Here is a 20,418-nt window from a genome sequence, read left to right on the forward strand (position 1 = left end):
TTGTCTGTCGATAGACACTCAGATTGTTTCTGTGTCTTGGCTGTTGTAAATAGTGCTGCTGTGAACATCGAAGTGCATGTATCTTTTCAAACTAGAATTTTTGTGTTTTCCAGATATATGCCCAGGAGTGGGATTGCTGGATCCACTCTGTGTCTTTTGATTGGGAAATTTAATCCATTTACATGTAGAGTAATTATTGATAGGTAAGGACTGTTGTTTTCTGGCTGTCTTGTCGCTCCTGTTTCCGCCTGCCTTTGTGAATTCATGGTTTTCCATAGTGGAATGCCTAGATTCTCTTCTCTTTATTTTGTCTCTTTACTGAAGGTCTTTGCTTCGTGGTTGTGAGGCTTACCTGAAACATCTTGCAGGTGTAACAGTCTGGTTTACGCTGATAACAGCTTACCTTCAATTGCATGCAAATACTCTATCCTTTTGCTCCCCCTTTTTATGTTTTTGATTTTATGATCTACCTCTTTTATGTGATGTACCATCATATTACAGTATTAGAATATTTTGAACTTGACTGTATTCTTCCTTTACCAGTGTGTTGTAACGTTCTTATGTTTTCATGTTACTAATTAGCATCCTGAAGAACTCCTTTCAGCATTTCTTGTGAGGCAGGTCTAGCGGTGATGAACTCCCTCAGCTTTTGCTTGTCTGGGAAGTCTCAATCTCTCCTTCATTTCTGAAGGGCAGCTCTGCTGGATAGAGTGTTCTTGGTTGGCAGCTTTTTCTCCGAGCTCTTTGAGCATTTTGCCCCACTCTTTCTTGGCCTGTGAGGTTTTTGCTGATAAATCTGCTGATTGCTTTATGGGAAAGCTGGAAGGTATAAGCTGCTTTTCTCTCTTTGTCTTTGATTTTTGACAGTTTTATTATACTATGTCTTGGAGAAGATCCCCTTAGGTTGAGTTTGTCTGGTGAGCGATGAGCTTCATGCACGTGGATGTCCAGGTCGCGTCCAGATTTGGGGCGTCCTCAGCCATTTTTTCTGTAAATAAGCTTTCTGCCCCTTCTCTTTCTTTTCTCCTGGGAGCCCAGTAACTCGTAGGCTGCTTCTCCTGATGGTTTCCAGTGGTCGTGGGGGCTTTCTTCACTTTCTCACTCTTCCCCCCGGGCTGGGTAATTTCTGAGGTCTTGTCGTCCTCTTTGCAGATTCTTCTCCTTGAGCCGCTGTGCTGTTGACGCTCTGTCCTAGTTTTCATTTCATTCATTGTAGCCTTCAGCTGCAGAACCTGCCTGGTTCTTTTTGAAAAATGACTTCTGTCACTGTTGCACTTCTCATTGTTCCATGTGTTATTTTCCTGATTTGTTGAGTTGTGTTTTCTTGCAGCTCATTGAACTTTAAAATCGCTATTCTGGCTTCTTCAGCAGGTGAGTCGCAGATCCCCCTGTCTTTGGAGTCGGTCACTGGAAGGCTGTTGTGATCCTTTGGTAATGTCGTGTTTTCTTGACTTTTCATGCACCTTGAGTCTTATGTTGCTGAATTCACGTTTGAAGTTGCAGTCGCTTCCTCCAGTCTTTACTGATTGATTTGGGAGAGAAATGTCTCCGTCAGCCCTGCTAGGGCTTCCAAAGCTTCCGCACATGTCCTGAGGCGACGCCTGGCCCGGGCTTCTCGCTCCCTCTTGGGGCAGAATTCCTGAGCTCAGATGCCTTCTCTGGCTTCCGCAGGTGCCAGGCTGGGTGCTGACAGCCTCCCTATCTTTTCCCGAGGGCAGAGCTAAAGCTGAAGGTTGTGGTCTCTCCCTGCCTGCATACTCAGGCTGGCTTTCTGCTCACCGGCCGTCTGTCGGAACTCCCTCTGACCACTGTGGGCATTGCACACGGGGAGCCAGCCACAGGCTAGGAGTGTGCGTGGGTGAGGCACGCTGAGTGACGGGGCGCCCGTGGGCCAGCCGGAGGATCCGTAGGTGTCAATCTAATAAATAAAACATCTTATCTCAAATAATCTTATTTTTTGAAAGCATGTATTTTATTAAATGATTAATAGTGAAATAGAGTACACCCTAGGGTTGAAAACTCTGTCCTGGGTTGATGAGTATGTGTTTGTCTATTTCTGTAATCGTCAGTGTTTCTCCTTCATTTGTGCTGCCACATCCAGAAAGAGCCAGTTGTTTCAGTTAAAGAAAAAACTCGAATCAGTTGTTGTAGCATCCTGTGAACTTAGCTTGCTTACCTTATGCTTAACCAAGAAATTGTTCTTGAGCCAAATAAACCACTAGTAAGTGTTACCTCTTCAGAATGAATGGTACATATGAAATTCAGCATCCATCGTGACTAAAACCTGGCACTGAACTAGGGACGCACTAGTGCTTCCTGACCACAGGAGGGGCCGCCTGAGCGCGGTGGCGGCGGCGGGCTGTGGGCGTTTCCCCGGGACTCAGGAGCAAGGACGAGAAATGGAGCCCTGCTCAGCTCCTTGGGAGGGCCCAACCAGTGCAGGAGAAAATGAGGCTGACTTCCAGAAGGGAGGGGGCGGGGTCGTCATCATTGGAAGGTGACAGCAGTCTATCAAGTGAGTCAACCCCCTAAAGGTTAAAACTATTAAAAAAATTTATGAGATGGTTAGTGACAAAGCCAATACACCAAAGTGGGTGTTTCCCCTGTATGTCAGCAATAGCCAGTTGGAAACAATGTGTATCAAGTTCCCCCTCAGACCTGGAAACAAAAGTGTGCATTTAACAAGAATTTGCAGTAAGTGTATTGAGAAGCCACAGAATTTTACCAAGAAATATAAAAGGCCTGGGAAAAGTCGAGAGAGACATTGTCTTTCTGGATCGAAACTTAATGAGAGATATAATTTCTCTCAAATTATAAATTTAATGCAATTGCAATAAACGTTCAGTGGTTGTTTCGGAATTTGGCAAAGAGTATTCTGAAGTTTATCTGAAAGAATAAATGTGTGAGAATAGTCTTTTATAAAAGTGTTGGAAGGGATTAGCTTTAAGCCTGTGATGCTGTGTTCTTATTTACTTTCATTGCTCTAAGTAGAGAAGGGATCATTTTAGCAGAGAATTGGGTCCTGCGTTTCCCTGTCGCTTGCTTTGATAGTGCCCAGATGATCAGTTCTCTGGGTGATGAGCTTAAAATTATCTCCGTTTTTCAGGTCGGTCAGAATGGCCAGTGCGAAGGTGTGTCTCCTCTGCTCTGTTCACTAGCCTTTGGGTCCAGCTGCAGGGACGGCACGGGGCCTCATGCCAAGCCTCCTCACTCTTCCTTTACACACGGTTCCCGGGAGTCCCTTGTTCCTTTCCGAGGACACGAATGTTCGTAGAAGTAGCTAACGTTGAATGATCTTTTGATTTCCTCTGTGCCGGGTGCTAAGTCGCTCCTTGTATGCTCTGTTTCTCCTACAGAAGTTACCCGTCGGGTATCCTTCCCCGTGGACAATGTGATAATTATAACAACAGCTGACATGAGAGAGCGCGTGTTGTCACTGAGGAGCTGCAGGCGTCACTTTATTTAACCCTCCCGGTAATTTATGAGAGAGGTGTTATCCCCATTCTCTAGGTCAGGAGACTGAGGCACAAGAGTTGCCTTGTCCAAGGTTACGGAGACAGTGAGTCCCAGAGGCGGGGTGTCGCCCCTCATCTGTCTGGCCCCAGGCTGGGCAGTTAACCTCACAGTATGTAGCTTCTCACGCGGACTTTCTCAGAGCTTCTTGCTCCTGTTTACGTCTTATCTGTAGTTGCTGCACGAGCAGATTTCACCATCAGGAAGGTTTCCTTCTAACAGGATGCCCCTGGCTTGGGGCAGCGGTTTTCTTTCCGCTGCCAGGGTTCAGCGGGTATGACCTGCGCTTGTCGGACGGTAGAAATGCCGTGGGAGTCGGTGTTATAACTGAGACGTAACATACTGGCTGATGAAGATGATTTGGTGTAGTCGGTACAAAGCATTCTGCAAACGTGCGTGCCACGTGTCACGGTGGGAGGCGCTGTGCCGTTGGACGCAGCGGTGCCGCCGCTTGCTGCCCACCTGGAGGAGCCTGAGCCCGGTGCCCTGGGACAGATGCGTGAGGCGATTCAAGGTTGCGTTGTTTGTGGTGGCCCCAGACCAGGGGTGCCTGTGCCCGTCAGCGGCGTGAAGTGCCCGTCCAGCAGCGCGAACGAGCCGAACACACGTGCCTGTAACCACTGCCGATCCCTGAGCACGGTGCTGAGCCGACGGGGCAGACCCGCGGCCGTGCCCCGCGCGATCCCAGCGTCCCCGGTCGGCGGGACGGGCACGCAGGTCGGCCTGCAGCGGAGCCCGTCACGCTCACCCGGACTCGGTCACCGAGGTTGGCAGCCTGACTGCGACCTCGGGCGCTGGGGACCCGGGCGCGGTTTGCTTTCCTGACCCAGGTGATGGCTGCAGTTGTCACTTCATCAGTTGGTTAAACTGTCCACTCCTGTCTTAGGTGCTTTTTTGTATGTGTGCCAACCGTTCAAGGGCTTGGTTACAGACCGTTTCGCTGTGTGTTCAGGACGCCCAGGGTGACCCACACTGGAGACGCACGCGCGGGTTACTGAGAGGTTTGACGGCGGGGTCTTCCCGGGCGAACAGGCCCCTCAGAGATCCTGTCGGCCTCTGCTCTGCCCGTGGAGCCTGGACGCGGGCGTTCCTGGGCTTCTGGCAGCGGGTCTATAGGTCGCTTCCTGAGGCCGCAGGAGAGGGTGCTGTGTACAGCGGATACTCGCACTCGTGGGTTTTCTGTCCACCCTCCCAGGGAGCCAGGCTTCTGTTTACTGGGTTTGCTGCTGGAGGCTGGGGCCCCGCACGGGGGTGTTCGCGCCCCGAGGGCCTGCGGCAGGCGCGGCTGTGGGCAGGTGCCACCAGCTCCTGTGGAACCCGAGTCCTGCTTCTGAGAGGCCGCTGGCAGTCACTGAGGGTCAGTCAGGCTTTTCAACATTATTTTAATAAAAGGAATAGTCCCTTTTCCTCCCAAAGCGTTGCTTGGAAACATAAAGAAACAGACCTCTCAGGTCAATAGTTTTTATGTGTATGTGTTGTAATGAATAATTACACATTTAGAAGTCACTATAAACACCAGCACCCACATTTCTGGAGACAGGTGTACGTGTGGTAAATGTGAATAATTCAGGTCCCCCAAGTAAGTCGCTGCTCACCTGGAAAGTCTTGGGAAATCGCTGCTTCTGAAGCGCACGTGAGAGGCGGCCAGCCCAATGCCGAAGCTCGTGCCCGAGGCCTTCCCGCCGGAAACCAGCTGAGTCAATGGCCTGCAGCCTCAGGGGGAAGGCCAGCGGGGTAGGAGGCAGGAGGCGCAGGAGGGCGAACCTGTGTCCCTGTGACACACACACGGCTGCCACCCCCTGGGTCACCTGTAGGAACTGACGTCGTGGCCAGGGTCCCCAGCGTGACCTAGTGATTTCAGATCTAGTTTCGTGGACGCATCTCCGCGTGCTTCTGCCCGTGTGCCGGGTGCCCAGCGCGCCTGCCAGGCAGGGCTGTTTATGGAGGGTCACTGTGTGCGAGGTGCGGAGGTGCTTATTTTGTATTATCCCATTTAATCTCACCTGCAGGATAAATATTATTATTTCCACTTTACTGTGAGGAAGCCGAGGTGCACAGAGGTCGAGTTGAGCTCCTGAGGCTGTGAAGTGAGGAGGCGGTGAGGCTGGGCGGGCGGGCTTGTCCCTGCGGAGCACGCGATCCCGACCGCAGGTGCTCTGGGTTCTGGGGGGGTTGGGAGCGATTTTCTATAATGGCGTAGTTTCGTTACTTTTCGGTCTTCTGTTTTCAGAAATTAAGCCTATTTCATGGGACTGAGTCCTGTGTGGTGAGCATGGTGGTAGATTCTCAAATTTTGCTGTACATACGAAGTCTGTAAAATGAGGGTTTATGATGGCTGTGTTTGCAGGGAAGTCGCTGGCGCGCAGGACGAGCCGCGCGTAAAGCGGAGCCTGCTGTCGTGGGGTGCGCTCTCTGAAGCGCACGGTCAGAGCTTGACTTCCCACCCCACCCGCTGCTCCAGTTTAAATGAAAGTCTGAAAAATGCCAGAATTTAGGTAATTTTGCAGCAGCGTGTTTGCAGCAACACTAAAAGCTTCTCCTGACTATCATAATCTTGGCCCAAATGTATCTTGTCTTAAATTCTTAGCCTCTTAAAAGTAAAATGAAAAACTTTAAGATTAGTGTTCCAGATTCTGTGTGGTTCTGTGGCACAGAAATATGAAGGGGTTTGGCAGATGACACCTTAGTGTCTTCATCCACATTGTGACTTGCCAATTTTATAAGACATTTATGAATGTTAGTCTCCACCCTAAGTTCTATACCCTGAACAGTTTTGTGTTAGAGTCAACACGATACCAAATACATATGAATTACCTAATCATTGTGAATGGGTTTAAACAGAATTTAAAATTTATCAACTAAGTCAGTCAGCATTATAAAGACAATACAGTTTTTCCTGGAAAGTAGTTTATTATTATACCAATTCTTTTAGTTATTTAGCATTTTAATTTAAAGGCATTTTTATAGCCACTACCTTTTTTTCTCTAATTAAACTTATTTTAAGATAATGGTAGATTCTGATGCAGTTGTAAGAAATAATAGAGAGATCCCAGGGACATTTGACTCAGTTTTCCCACTGCTAACATCCTGCAGAACCGAGTACGGTATCACAGCCAGAATGTGACCTTGACACAGTCAAGATACAGAACTTCTCCATCATCACAAGGGTCCCTCTTGTTGCCCTTCTGTAACCATACCCACTGCCTGTCTGCCAGCCCACCTCGTCCTGAACCCCTGACAGCCACTAATCTGTTCTCTCTTTTTATAATTTTATCATTTTAAGAACGTTATAAATGGAATCATGCAGCACATAAAGTTTGAGATTGGTAGCTGTCACTCAGCAAAGCTCTCTGGAGGTCTGTCCGGGTTGCTGTGTGACTCGGCAGTCCATTCCTTTCCGTCACCAAGTAGTAGTCCACAATATGGAGGTAGTCTCGTTTATTTAGCTCTTCACGTGTTAAAGGGCACCTGGTTGTCGAGCTTTTGGCCGCTTTGAATAAAGTTTCTACAAGCAAACCTATGCAGGTTCTTACGTAAGCATGGCTTCACTGCTCTGGAATAAGCGCCCAGCAATGCGACTACTTGGTTGTATGACAGTTGCACGTTTAGTTTTTAAAGAAACAGCCGAACTAGTTTCCAGAGCACCTGTGCCATTGTACATTCCCACCAGCCACGAGTGAGGGGTACAGTTTCCCTGCATCCTTACCAGCATTTGGTGTGGTCACTGCTTTTTGTTTTAGCCATTCTGATAGGTGTGGAGTGATATCTCATGTGGTTCTAGTTTGCATTTCCTTAGTAGGTAATGATTTTGAACATCTTTTCATGTGACTGTTGGCCATCTATGTATCTTTGGTGAAACGTCTTTTTTTGGCCAATTTTCTAATTTTTTTGAATCTATTATTTTTTAATTGAAGTATGGTTGATTTACAGTGTTCTGCTAGTTGCAGGTGTACAGTAAACTGATTCCGTCTTATACACACACACATATTCTTTTTTCAGATTTTTTTCCATTGTAGGTTATTACAAGGTACTGAATATTGTTCCCTGTGTTATACGGTAGGTCCTTACTGTTTATCTGTTTTGTGTATAGTAGTTTGTATCTGCTAATCCTGAGCTCCTAATTTATCCCTCTCCACCCCTTTCCCCTTTGGTAACCAAAATTATGTTTTCTGAGTATGTTTCTATTTTATAAATAAGTTCATTTGTATTATTTTAGATTCCACATGTAAGTGATATCATATTTATCTTTTTCTTTCTGACTTACTTCACTTAGTATGATCATCTCTAGATCCATCCATGTTGCTGCAAATTGCTGTATTTTGTTCTTTTTTATGGCCAAGTAGTATTCCATTGTATATACATTGCCACATCTTTATCCAGTCATCTGTTGATGGACGTTTAGGCTGTTTCCATGTCTTGGCTATTGTAAATAGTGCTGCTATGAGCATTGGGGTGCAGGTGTCTTTTCAAATGACGGCGTGGGAGTCGTATCTTCTCCAGGTATATGCCTGGGAGTAGGATTGCTGGGTCATATGGTACCTCTATTTTTAGTTTTTAAAGGAACCTCTGTACTGTTTTCCATAGGGGCTGCACCAATTTACACCCCCACCAGCAGTGCAGGAGGGCTCCCTTCTCTCGACACCCTCTCCAGCATTTGTCCTTTGCACACTTTTTGATGATGGCCATTCTGACTGCTGTGAGGTGATGCCTCACTGTAGTTTTGATTTGCATTTCTCTGATAATTAGCTGCGTAGAGCATCTTTTCATGTGCCTGTTGGCCAGCTGTGTGTCTTCCTTGGAGAAATGTCTGTTTAGGTCTTCTGCCCACTTTTTGATTGGGTTTTATTTTTTATATTAAGCTGTATGAGTTGTTTGTATGTTTTGGAAATTAAGCCTTTGTATGTCGCATCATTTGCAAATATCTTCTCCCATTTCATAGGTTATCTTTTCATTTTCTTTGTCATTCCCTTTGCTGTGCAAAACCTTGCAAGTTTGATTAGGTCCCATTTGTTTATTTTTGCTTTTATGTCTTTTGCTTTGGGAGGCCGGGCTAAGAAGTCGTCGCTGTGATTTATGTCAGAGAATGTTTTGCTCGTGTTCTCTGCTGGGAGTTTTATGGTGTCGTGTCTTACGTGTAAGGCTTTAAGCCACTTGGAGCTTGTTTCTGTGTGTGGTCTCATTTTCTGATCGGATTATTTGCCGTTTTGCCGTTTACCGTTGGCTTTTGAGAGTTTTGATATTCTAGACACTGGTCCTTTGTCCGGTCTGTGTTTTGAACATGCGTTCTCTCACCCTCTAGTTTGTTTTCCGTCCACTCAGCAGGGTCTCTTGTACAGCAGACTTAATTGTGAAAGAGTCCACTTACGGTTTTCCCTTTAGGGGATCACGCTTTTGACGTCAAATCTGAGAAATCTTTGGCCCTAGATCCCAAGGATTTTCTTCCAACTTTTTTCCTAGAAGTTTTATAGTTCTATGCTTTATATTTAAGTCTGTGATCCATTCTGAGTTGATTTTTGTATGAGGTGTGGGACATAGGTCAAGCAAGGTTCATTTTCTCCCCCCGTGGCCGTCCAGGGGCTCCCACGCGTGTATGCTGAAAGGCTGTGTTTCCTCGGCTGGATCGCTTGGTACCTGGGTCAGAAGCCATGGGCCGTGTTTGTGAGGGTCTGTTTCTGGATTCTCTGTTCTGTGCCACTGGCCTGGGCGTCCACCCTGCCAGCGCCACTGTCTTGATTGCTGTAGCCGAATGACAAGACCAGGAAGTGGGTAGCCTGATTCCGCCCTCTCATTTCTTCTTTTTCGGAGTGTTTTAGCCATGCTGGTTCCTTTGCCTTTCTGTATACATTTTAGTCTAATCGCGTCCATATCTGCAGTTTGGGATTTGGGCAGGAGTTGTGTTAAACTTGTACATCATTTTGGGCAGAAGTGACGGCTTGAATCTTGCAGTGAATCTTGCGGTGGACAAGCACGGTTTGGCTCTCGTTTAGACCCTCCTTGACTTATTTCATCCGCTTTGTGTGGTTTTCAGTGTACAAGTTACATACATATTTTGTCAGAGTTACACCTAGCATTTCTCTTTTTCTAAGCAACTGTAAATGGCATTGTATTTTTAATTTTTGTACTTATGTGTTTGTTGCCAGCAAATGGAAACAGAATTGGTTTTTGTAGGTGTGCCTTGTGTCCCGCAGCCTTGCAGCACTCACTCCTAGTTCTGTGAGTTCTGCCTGTTACTTCTAGTCCCGGTTGACACCGTGTGTCAGGCATTATGTTAAGGCTTCCCACGTGTTTGCCAAAGGCCAGGAGGCGGTGGAACTATGATCTTGACACATGAATTACTAATGCACTTCATCTGTTCATTTGGGAGATACTTAAGGTGTCTACAGTCTGAAATATTCCTGCCCTCCTGGGGTCTGTAGTCTGAAACTGGAATTAGACATGACGCAAGTGGTTATGCAACGTAATAAAGCAAGTGTAAAAATAAAACAAGAAGTTGATTAATTTTGACTTAGCGCATCTGACTCATGCTGTCAGTGGGTAGAACAGGGGCATTCAGCCAGCCTGTGTGGCGTGGGCGCGCCAGGGCGGGCTTCCGAAACGGTGTTATCCTCCCAGGAAAGGTTTCCCAGTTGAAACTGCTGGTTGATTCGGACATCAGTTTTTGAAACTCAGAGACGCCTGTATCAAAATCTCACGTGAAGAGAACTCTAAATATTGCTTGTCAAGGAGCCCTGGAGCTCCTGGCGGAAACTGGATGAGGTTCTCGCCTCTGTATCCTCACCGCCTTCACCTGCTGCTGTGTGCGCCCCTCCCCCGGGGCCCTGCGCCGCAGCCCCGGGGGTCTGCCAGCCACGCCCTCTGCACCCCCCCCCCCCGTCCACCTCCCTGGCCTCTGCTTCTAGTGCAGGTTGCTTTCCTCCTTGGCAAACTGGGTTTCAGCGTTTGAGGTGGGAAAGGTGGGGTGTTCAGGGAGCGAAGTGCAGGGTCAGGGCCCCTTTCTGCCAGGCTGTTGGGGAAAGTCATCACGGTCCTTGAGCTTCTGTAGTAACAACCGCAGTAAGTGGTCAGTTGGGAAATAACATCCTGCCGTAGAGGAGTGTGGCCCTCGGACAGCCCTCCAGGAGCAGCCCCTGGCCGGCACTGCTGACCTGCGCACCCGGCCGGGGTCCTGAGCCGGCTCTGTCCCCACCCCCGCGCCGTCCTGCCTTAGAGTGAGGGGGTTTCTCTCTCTTCGTCCCTCCCCACTGACTATAGGACAAGCTGCTGGTCTTTGAGTTGGCGTGGAAGAAGGAGAAGGACATAGTCTCCAAGGAGATAGAGAGGCTCCGTGTGTCCACCCAGACCCTGTGCCGCAGCGCGCTCCCCCTGGGCAAGATCATGGACTACATCCAGGAGGACGTGGACGCCATGCAGAACGAGCTGCAGCTGTGGCGCGCCGAGAACATGCAGCACGCTGAGGCCCTGCAGAAGGAGCAGAGGTGGGGGGGGCGCGGGGCCTGGGGAGAGAGCTCCCTGGAAACCACTCCCTCTCGGCCCTCTCTTACCTCCTGCCTGGAAGGAAGCACGCTTCTTTTTCATTCAGATCCTATAGTGCATTTCTTCGTAGCAATTAGAAAAGATCTGCAGTCATTGTTCAAAAGCAAAATAGGGGAGGGTGTAGCTTGGTGGTAGAGCGTGTGCTTAGCATGCGCAAGGCCCTAGGTTCAATCCTCAGCACCTCCATTAAAAATAAATTAAATAAAAACCTAATTACCTCCCCCACACCCCCCAAAGAAGACTGATTAAATAAAAAACAAAGTAGACTTAGACATTTAAAAAGATAGGAACATTTGCGGTTTGGATACCATAGTTTCTCTGTGTCTTATCGAAATCCCCCAAATTTTGTAAGTGTTTGTAATTTGAAAGTATTTTAATTTTGTGCTCTAAAAGAAATGCTGGTGAACCCATTTTGAAGAGGATGCCATAACAGAAATGTGATGGCCCCTAAAAAGAGATTTATTTTAGGAAAGTGTTTGATAATCTCTATTTTTAATCAGTGAATCTGTGGCGCATGTAACTATATCACCTGTTAACAGTTTGTTTTAGAAAACACTCGATTGGACTCAATGATACAGCTCTAAGTCCATATAATTAAAAGCACATTATGGTGAAGGTCTACTCTTTATTATTAGTCTGCTTATTCTTAAAAAGTCCCCTAAGTAAATGTTAAAATATACAGCTTGACAGAAGTAGAAAGTCATGGAGAGCTTTTGGTGCCTCTTCTGGCATGATTGTTTGTTAGCGCTTCTTAAATTTTGATTTAAGGTGTTAAAAAATGCCACCGCAGACGTCTCTTCCTTACGAAACCTGATTTTGCTTTATGGTATGATGGTTGGAAACTATCTCTGTTTTTTGCTGTATTTTATTCTGTGTTTATATGCTCTATGAACACTAAAGGGAGAGGTTACTTCTGGCCTCAGCTTTCCCAAGTAATTTCTAGACTTTTCCTAGCATTTAACGCAGGAACTGAAGGGCCTCCTGACTTGTCTTGAACACGTGAGGCAGAGGGGCCTCAGCTGGAAGCCCCTGGAGCTGGTGAGCCTCTCCTGGAGGCCGGGTTCCTGCGAGGAAAGTGGGGGCCCCGCGAGGAAGGCGGGGCTCGTGGTGTCGATGGCCCCCGGGCTCTGGGCAGCATACGTGAACTCGGGACTTTCAGCCCCTCCTTTGAGAGTGTTAACCTCCTTTGTATACATTTCATGTTCGACTTGACTTTTGCTTGTGGCAGGGATTGTGAAAATAAGAAACAGATTTTTCCCAGGTGTGAGGTTTTTCCCCCTTTGTATCATTATCCTAGTATGTTTATGTTCTTACCCTGTTCTTACTCTCATTGTCTTTCACCGTTTTATCAAGAAGCAAATCTAAACAGAAGGACCCTTACGCACCCCTGCTTTTGTCTCCCGCCAGCATCACAGACGCTGCGGTGGAGCCGTTGAAGGCGGAGCTGGCGGAGCTGGAGCAGCTGGTTAGAGACCAGCAGGACAGGATCTGCGCTGTGAAGGCCAACGTTCTAAAGAATGAAGAGAAAATTCAGAAAATGGTGTACAGTATCAATTTGAGTTCCAGAAGGTGAAAGCTCCAAGTTGCAAAGCCTAGCGGTCGTCCTCAGTCGGAAGGTGCCAGGAGCCGGGGACGCCGTGACTCCTCGAGCTCCCCTCTGAGGAGGACGAACCGTTGACGACGCTCCCCAGCGAGCTGCAGAGCTTCGCAGCGCCAGGCGTGTTCGGTGTGCGAGAGGCCGCGTCTCCTCCCGTCCTCCAGCTGGAGCCCTTGCTAGTTATAAATAGCTCTTCAAAATGGCTGTGTGAGGAGGTTCTTTACAACTTTCCTGTTCTTTGTGTTTCTGCGGAGGCCTGTTCTGTTCATTCTGAACCAGAATTCTCTCGCAGGTAAGTGGTGCTGGCACACCAAGGCAGGAGTCCTCGATTTCAGTCTCTGGCCGGGGGACAGGACTTCCGGGAGCCAAGCACTGAGTGAAGGATGGCTGTCCTTTCTGATGCGAACGTCATAAATAGAATGAGGCCTGAAAAGGAATGAGTTGTATTTTTAGCTCCTTCCCACTTGAGAAGGGTTGATATCAGCCCATATCAGGTAGATGTGAACTTTTAATCTCTTTGTAATTGCAGGCACTTCTTTATGTAATTTTCTTATTGGCCCCTATTATCTTTTGCTTATATTTCCAGCCCTTAAAGTTCATGAATTTCAAAAGGAGGTTTCATAATGGCCTTCACGGACATTGGGCATGAGATTGTCGCAGGCTGTATCCTCACTGTCTTCAGCATTTTGCCCCTGGGTCTCCCCCGGGCCTACGAGTGCAGCTGGCGGGCGTCCTGGTTCCCGCGGGAGGAGGGGCTTGCTCGCCGGGGCGTCGGCATCATGCCTTTCCCTTGCGCAGGCGTAAGCACCTGTGCACCTGAGAGACAGGTAGCTTAGGGGAAACCGCAAAGGAAGACTTAAAAGAATGCACCGATTACAAAATTTTTTGATGTTCCTATTTTTTTGGAAGTTGTTTTTTAAAGCAGAAGTTTTTTTGTTAATGGTTTATATTTAGTTTTTCACTACGTATGATACTGTAAATACTTACTAAAATCTTAAATTTGTGTATAAAGGATTTCACAGTTTGGAGACATACTTACGGGTCTTAAGGTCTGGTTCCTGATACTTTTATTGCTAGATGCCGTATTTATTATGTAACCCAAGGTGTGCCATTTTAAGTGTTAGATTGCCTGAGAATGTTTTGTTTCCTCAAAGACAAGCACAGGTGGCGTGGTTAGGTTTTCTTGGAGTAATTTCCAAAACAGATCCCTTACAAAGGCAGTTGTAGGGTTTTCTAGGCTGAGTGCGTCCAAGACCAGATCGTAAGATCTGCCATGTTGAAGCGCCGGCTTTCCCGCCTTCCTGTGGTGCCCACGACGGTCTGTCTGGTCGATGATCCTAAATGCACTTCAGGGGGGGAGGAGGACCAAGCCCTCTGCGCACCTTTTCGTGTCTGTGTCTCTTTTCTCCTGGCTGGAATGACTTCGCTGCAGCCCCACAGGGAGCCTGTTTCACTTCAGGTTAAGATGTCTGCCTTTTATAAATTTGTACGTAAGACTAGAATTTTTGTGTTGCAAAAAATTGCATACATTGTATGTGAGTAAAATTTTGTATGAAGTAGTCTATCAAATTGTATCATAAAATTTATTTTTCTTTTATACATAAATCATTAAAAATAATCACATATTTTTTCTATTAAGTGTATGGGTTGTACAGTTCAGTTCACACCTGGAAAAAAGCATTTAAAAGCATTTGGATTTTTTGTATTTTCAAATGTGTGCAGTTTGTTTTTCTTCGAAGAAAGTTCAGGGAAATTTATCTTTGCTCATATTGTGACGACCCTTTTCTGTTTGAAGGTTTATAAGACAGGCAAGCATTTGTCAGAAGTTTTAGGATCATTCATGAAGCTTTAGAAAGTCTCCGTGTGGTCACTGCTGTGTCTCATCAGAGACGCATCAAGTCCTGATGGTATTGTTTTGATAAAATACACAAATGGGATTATTCAGTTTTCCCCTCTACTTTGGTTTATAAGTTTTCAGGAAGTACTGAAGTCATACTTTAGAAATTTTAGTTTAAAAGTTGAGCTGATGCTAATTTATATTTAAAAGAAATGGCATCAGCCTTTGAAAACACTAACATTTCAGACTAGCATTTGCGCTTCCCACCTTGACAGTCACACTTGTTTTCTAGCGATGTAAAAAATCAGTAATAACTGGAATCTGTGAAGAGAGATGACGTTCTCTACTGACACTGAGTGCAATTCAGGATTTTGAGGGTCTGGAACTTTTCTGTTGACAAGTGCGCCTAAAATGCACCCGCCTTCTTCCCCGAGCCTCCCTGAGCGGCCTGCGCTGTGCCTGCTGATGTGGCGGCGCTGCGCGGCGCACGAGTGGGAGGACAGGCAGCGGGACCTTTGCCAGCTTTTGAACAAGCGGCTTGAGGTCAGCAGTCTCGGGCTTGGACTGACGAGCTGGCTTGAGCTTCCAGCAGCAACGGGCTCCAGGGAGGCACGTGCCAGGCGCCACCATGCGGGAGGGATTCCCACTCCCGGTTCAGGGTGCTCTGGTCCACACCCTGAGAAGCAGAGGTCGTTCCCCACCCCCGCCCTCCTGCCTCCCCCGGGGCCCACCCCTGCCCGCCCTGTGCGCCTCCTGCAGAGGCTGGTGCAGAAAAGCAGGCGAGGGAGGGCGAGTCCCAGAGCCGGCACCCCCACGGCACCCCCACCCGTCCGGTGCCCGGCGTGAGCCCTTGCCCCGGGGCGCTGAGCATAGCTCTGTCCTGTGATGCACTTTGTTAATAGAAGCTCTCGTGCTTGTCTGCGCAGTGTCTGGTAAGAGCAGTCACGCCGGCTTTACAGGAGGGCGGCCGGAGCCCCTGGAGACCCCCTTGGGCTCCTTGCACGCGTTTTCACAGAGGGAGCGTGGGAGGACTGGTTTTCAATTGAGAGGGAACAGGCATTTAAATGGCTTTTTAAACTGTAACCCTGGTCTTCAAGTCCACATTTAAAGCTGAGTTCCAGATTGATTATCAGCTTCTTAAACCATGCAAGGTGGTCTTTCTGGTAAGAAAATGGGGTTCAGGAGAAAGTGAAGTCTATAAATTAGGGGAGGCTGCCCCAGCCAGACGGGCTTTGTGATCAAGTGTGCGGTCGAGGTGCCTACTCCCCCCACCAGGCTCCCGGCGCCCTGACCCTGCCCCTACTGCTGCCGGCACAGCATGCCCTGCGGCTGTGGGGTCCCCTTGCCACCGCCCCAAGTGAGTCAGGCACCTCTGGGGACATCCTGCCTGCGCCAGTTTTCTGCCGCGGACTGTCAGCTCATTCACAGCATCTGCTGTGTTCTCCGCTGCCCTCTCAGGTTTCCTGTTCTATTCTCAGGAAAAGCTTCTCGCATGACTATCACCACGACTTAACAAACCAAAAAAACCCACCTAAGTCTGCCATTTAAAATCGTCATCAAAGCCAGTGTTTTGCTAGGTGACGCCAGCAGGTGCACGCTGGGGCTCTCTTGCTAGACTCCGCCGTGACCGCTGGTGTGCGGGGCTTATTGCCTCCTGTATGCGGGGCTGCGTCTCTCTCGGAAGGGGCCTTGGGTCCTGATCCGCTCAGGACAGTGGCGGCTGTGCCTTTTTTCGAGGCATGATTATTAATTCACCCCCCTACACACACACACACACACACACCTGCAGTCATATCCTGGTTTGGATGACAAACAACTGGGTCCCTCTCCCTGTTTGACATCTATGAGTGGTGGTACGTGGCTGTGAAGGGACAATGGGGCCCCTCTGAGCGAGAGGAGAGCTGTGTGGGCCCCACCGCCGCCTCAGCTCTGCCACCATGGCGAGGTGAGAGAGCCTGGCGGGGGCTTGCAGGGTGCGTCCAGTACCACGAGAAGGTTTCTGCTTCCCCGGGGCAAGATGTGGAAGCGTGTCTTGGATTTGCATTGGAGGACCTTCCCCAAGGCTCCTCTGAACTGGCGTTGCCCGGAAGGGAACCCCGGCTGGGCCTGTTGGACATCATTCCAGCAGTTTGGATGGAGCTGCAGGAAGTGGGTCTGTGCAGCGTGCAGCGGGTGTGAACACAGCTGGGCAGGCAGAGGCACTGAAGGATTTTCTCAGGACATGGAAAGATGGAAGCCAGGCTGGTCCCCACTCGAGAGGAGCAGGAGGAGGAACCCCAATGGTGCGCGTGCGTGCAGCCCGACACCTGGGTCAGGACGCCACAGGCACCTGGGCGGTCTCCAGTGAAGTGGGCCCAACGCCACCCTTCCCTCCAAAGCCGAGCGGAGGCCCCAAGGACACTCCTTGTGTGGGTGGCCCTGCTCCCTGTTGCTGGCCCCAGTAGTCCCCAGCCTTGTGCAGTCACTGGCCAGTTTGCATCGTTTCCTACGTGTGCAGGTGTGTCTGGGGATGGCTGCCCAGGAGTGAGGTTGTGGGGTCACTGGGTGGACGTGGGCACCTCAGCTGCGAGGCGCTGGTGGTGGGCTGTGCGGCTGGGTCTCCCACCAGCAAACAGGCCTCGTTGCCAGACGCTTGTAGCCTGGCTTTGGGGGCCACTGTCCGTGGTTTGATTCACCCCGTCTCCTGTGGCGCTGTCCTGGGGCGTGGGCGTCTTGGCGCATCCCTGCAGAGCCCCGAGGGCAGGATGTCTTTGTCCCGCAGGGAATGGGGGGAGAAGCTTCCCAGAGGAGGTGTTGCCCTCCCGCCACACAGTGGCTGCTGCTCTGTCTCGGGTCCACACCGCGAGGGACACTTGCTGAAAATCTGCCCAGCGCCTTCTGTGAGGTTGTGGAGAACCCCCGCGGGAGGGCGGCCCCGGGCGGCCCTCTCTCTCTGCCAGGACGGCCTGCCCGCTGGGTTCTGGGCCAGCGGTTGTCCTGTGGCCCCAGCCCACTGCTCAAGAGAAGGCTCAGTCCTGTGCAGCTTTTTCCTGGTGAGAGTGAGTCCCAGGTGAAGCAGGCGCTCTCCCTCTGCGCCTCCCGACGGCTGGCTCCCGGGCCTCCCTCGAACTGCAGGCGGAGAGGCCCCTGAGGACAAAGTTGGGCCCAGGTGCTGATGTGCGTCCATCACCAGTCTCCCTGGTGTCCCCGGACTGCACCACGGCGTTTCGAAGCCCAAGCAAGGTCCTGCAGCAGCAGTGAGGGGCAGGCGGGCCATAGCTGACGCCCGCGGGTGGCGTGCTGGCCTGGGGGGGCACACCCCACTGACCGTGGGGTTGTGGGCGGGACGCGCCCCACGACTCTGACCTCTCACCTCGGGGAGAAGCAGGGGGCGGGGGCTCGAGCCTGTTCTCATCCTCGCTGGCGGAGGAGGGCCGGGGCGCAGGGCCAGACCCCACCTCCCTGGTGACCTCTGCCCTGGTCTCACCTGGTGACAGGCTCTGTTCCTTCCCTTAAACCCGCAGGTGAAGGCAAGAGACCTGGCGGGAAGGAGGCCACGAGGCCCGGGGAGAGCTCGGGGTCTGGGTCGGTGTGGCCTGACACCAGCCCCACCTCTGGGCGTCAGGTTCACCGTGGATGGGTCGCCCCTCAGCATCGGGGGCTTCTCAAGAGCGCTCTCGCTCACGTGGGGGGGTTCTGGGGGCCCTTGTTCACCTCCCTTAATTCTTCAGGGCTGGTTGATGCGTCCCCATCTTGGCGGAAGGCCTCACATCTCATTCCCGACTCGTGGACAGAAGCCACTTACTGAATGTGCCGCAGACACACAGTTAAGTCCAGAGACGCTTCCTCCTCCGTGTTTGGATGGCTCTCATCTTCCTGTGAGAGAAACCCCTGCGGGGAGGTCTTATGGAAAGGTGCGCCCAGGCCTCGGTCCTGAGGACAGACAGGACTGGACACGAAAGGCATGGCTTTGCCTGGGCCTCCTGGCCACTGCGGGGAGGCCCTGAGAGATGCCCGCCAGGGGCTTGTGGTTCCAAAGCCAGGCGTGGGACCTCTTAGGGCTCAGGGGCCTGACAGTTCTAGGAAGTACTGTTTGTTTTCACAAAGTGCATAAAAGCCTCCTGGCCTGGGCAGGGAGAAGGCAGCGCCACCCTCGCAAGCTCCGGGCTTCCCCAAGCAGAGAAGTGCCCGCCTTGCCTGGTGGGCAGACACGGAGCCAGGCAGGCACTGGTCTCCCTGGGCCCTGGCGGTTTTCCTGGTCCCAAGCCACAGGGAGTGTGGAGGAGTGGGTCACAGGCAAGGATGGGTGCTGGGCCCCCACCCCGACCTGGGACCAGACTCCAGTGAGGATGATGGGGTGCGTGTGTCCAGTTCTGCTTGGGGACCCTTAGCTACCCCTGCCTGGGAGATGGAGGACTGGTGCCCAGGAGGGTGGGTGAGAGTGCAGCACGGAGAAGCCCTGCCGGAGACCCCGCAGAGCCAGGGCGGTGGGCCGGACTCCCAGACCGCCCCTCTGCAGGGCCGGGGAGGAGGCAGGCTGGGAGCATGGTGGGGGCAGAGCACGTGGGACGGTGCAGACCTTTCTCCCCCAAATCTGTGAAGTGAACAGTTAAAAAAAAAAAAAGTCCAAATGGCATTACTGAAGAAATTGAAGCTGATAATTTGCTGTGAAGCGACAGCAATGGAAACAAAGTGGCGCTGGTGTAGGAAACAGAAATTAGCCAACGAAACGGCATGGGAACTCCCATCAGAGGCGCACACACACATCTGGGAGTTCTAATTCCTGATAAGTGTGATGTTTCACAGCAGAGGTATTTCGGGTTGTTGTCCCAGTAAGTGGCACTGGAACGTACGGTCAGCCGTATGGCTAAGACGCCACGTACAGAAGTAAATCCCAGAACGTAAGGAGCTCAGAAGATACGAGGAAACTAGAAGAAAATAATTGAAGACGCTTTCATATTTACAGTATTTATAAATATGTCTGTATTACTGATTGACAGGCTTATTATGCTACTTATACATTTGTTGTCTATGATAATTCTATTTTGTGAGAGGCAACGTTTTGTATAGGAATATATTCCTATAAATGCATTCATACATTTGAATATGTTTTAGCACTGACCGTGCCCTAGTGCTTTATTCCTATACGATAGGTTGCCTCTCACAAAATAAGACTATTTTGGATGAAGAACAACTTCCTAAAAAAGACATTTTCAGAAGCCATAAGTGAAAAGAAAAATTACAGTTAGCTCTACAAAAAATAAAATTCCCCGTATAGCCAAGCAAAAGCAAACGCCTCGCTGGGAGAAATATTTGCCCTGTCTCAAACAGAGTTAGTGTTCAAAAGAGGCAAAGGCTTTTTAATTAATAAGAAAAATACTTAATAAGAAAAATAGACAAGTAAGATGATGGAAAATAAAGTCAGTTCGTGGAAGATACCAGTGATCAGTTAGCCAAAAACCAATGTTTGACGTTGTCATCAGGGGATTACGGGGCAGAGAGCTTAGGAGTTCAGGCTGGAGAGCATGACCTAGGCTGGAACCCCAGCAAGTTGGGGTATCCTGCCCTCAGCCCGAGGATGGCTCATTTATTAGCTGGTGACTTTGGGCAAGTGACCTCAACTTTCTGCCTTACTTTCCCATGTGTTTATTGGGTTAATCCACATGGGAGCTACCAATAATTGGCACATGGTGTGCTCTGTATAAGTGTTGACTAGTATTCATGTAATTAAGTCAGTATCCCGGGGCAAGTTTTCGACTGGCAAAAGCTGAAAAGATTAATAATACACAGTGTGGTTGAGGATGTGGTGGGTAAATTGCTCAATATTTTTAGAGAGGGTTTTGGAAGCACTTCTCAAAATGAAAGCAGGAATATTTTGCTAACAGAGAAAGCTGGAGCAGGGAGATGACCACTGTCTTCAAATAAAAGGTCTTGAGGGGGGAGGAACCTTCAAATAAAA

The 20,418-nt window shown here is 49.7% G+C and overlaps 1 protein-coding gene across 9 annotated transcripts in view; it reads left to right on the forward strand.

The window, feature by feature from the left end:
• Window positions 1-12,845, forward strand: part of TRAF3IP1 (TRAF3 interacting protein 1) — a 58,217-nt gene extending 45,372 nt beyond the window's left edge. For all 9 annotated transcript variants that reach the window (XM_072961957.1, XM_072961958.1, XM_072961959.1 and 6 more), the window contains 2 exons: window positions 10,765-10,988; window positions 12,454-12,845. In XM_072961957.1, coding sequence (XP_072818058.1) covers window positions 10,765-10,988; window positions 12,454-12,619 — 390 coding nt within the window. In that variant the 3' untranslated portion in view covers window positions 12,620-12,845. The remainder of the gene's footprint in view (window positions 1-10,764; window positions 10,989-12,453) is intronic.
• Window positions 12,846-20,418: the final 7,573 nt, after the last annotated feature.

The sequence above is a fragment of the Vicugna pacos genome, chromosome 5 (assembly GCF_048564905.1).
Source record: "Vicugna pacos chromosome 5, VicPac4, whole genome shotgun sequence".
Lineage (NCBI taxonomy): Eukaryota > Metazoa > Chordata > Mammalia > Artiodactyla > Camelidae > Vicugna > Vicugna pacos.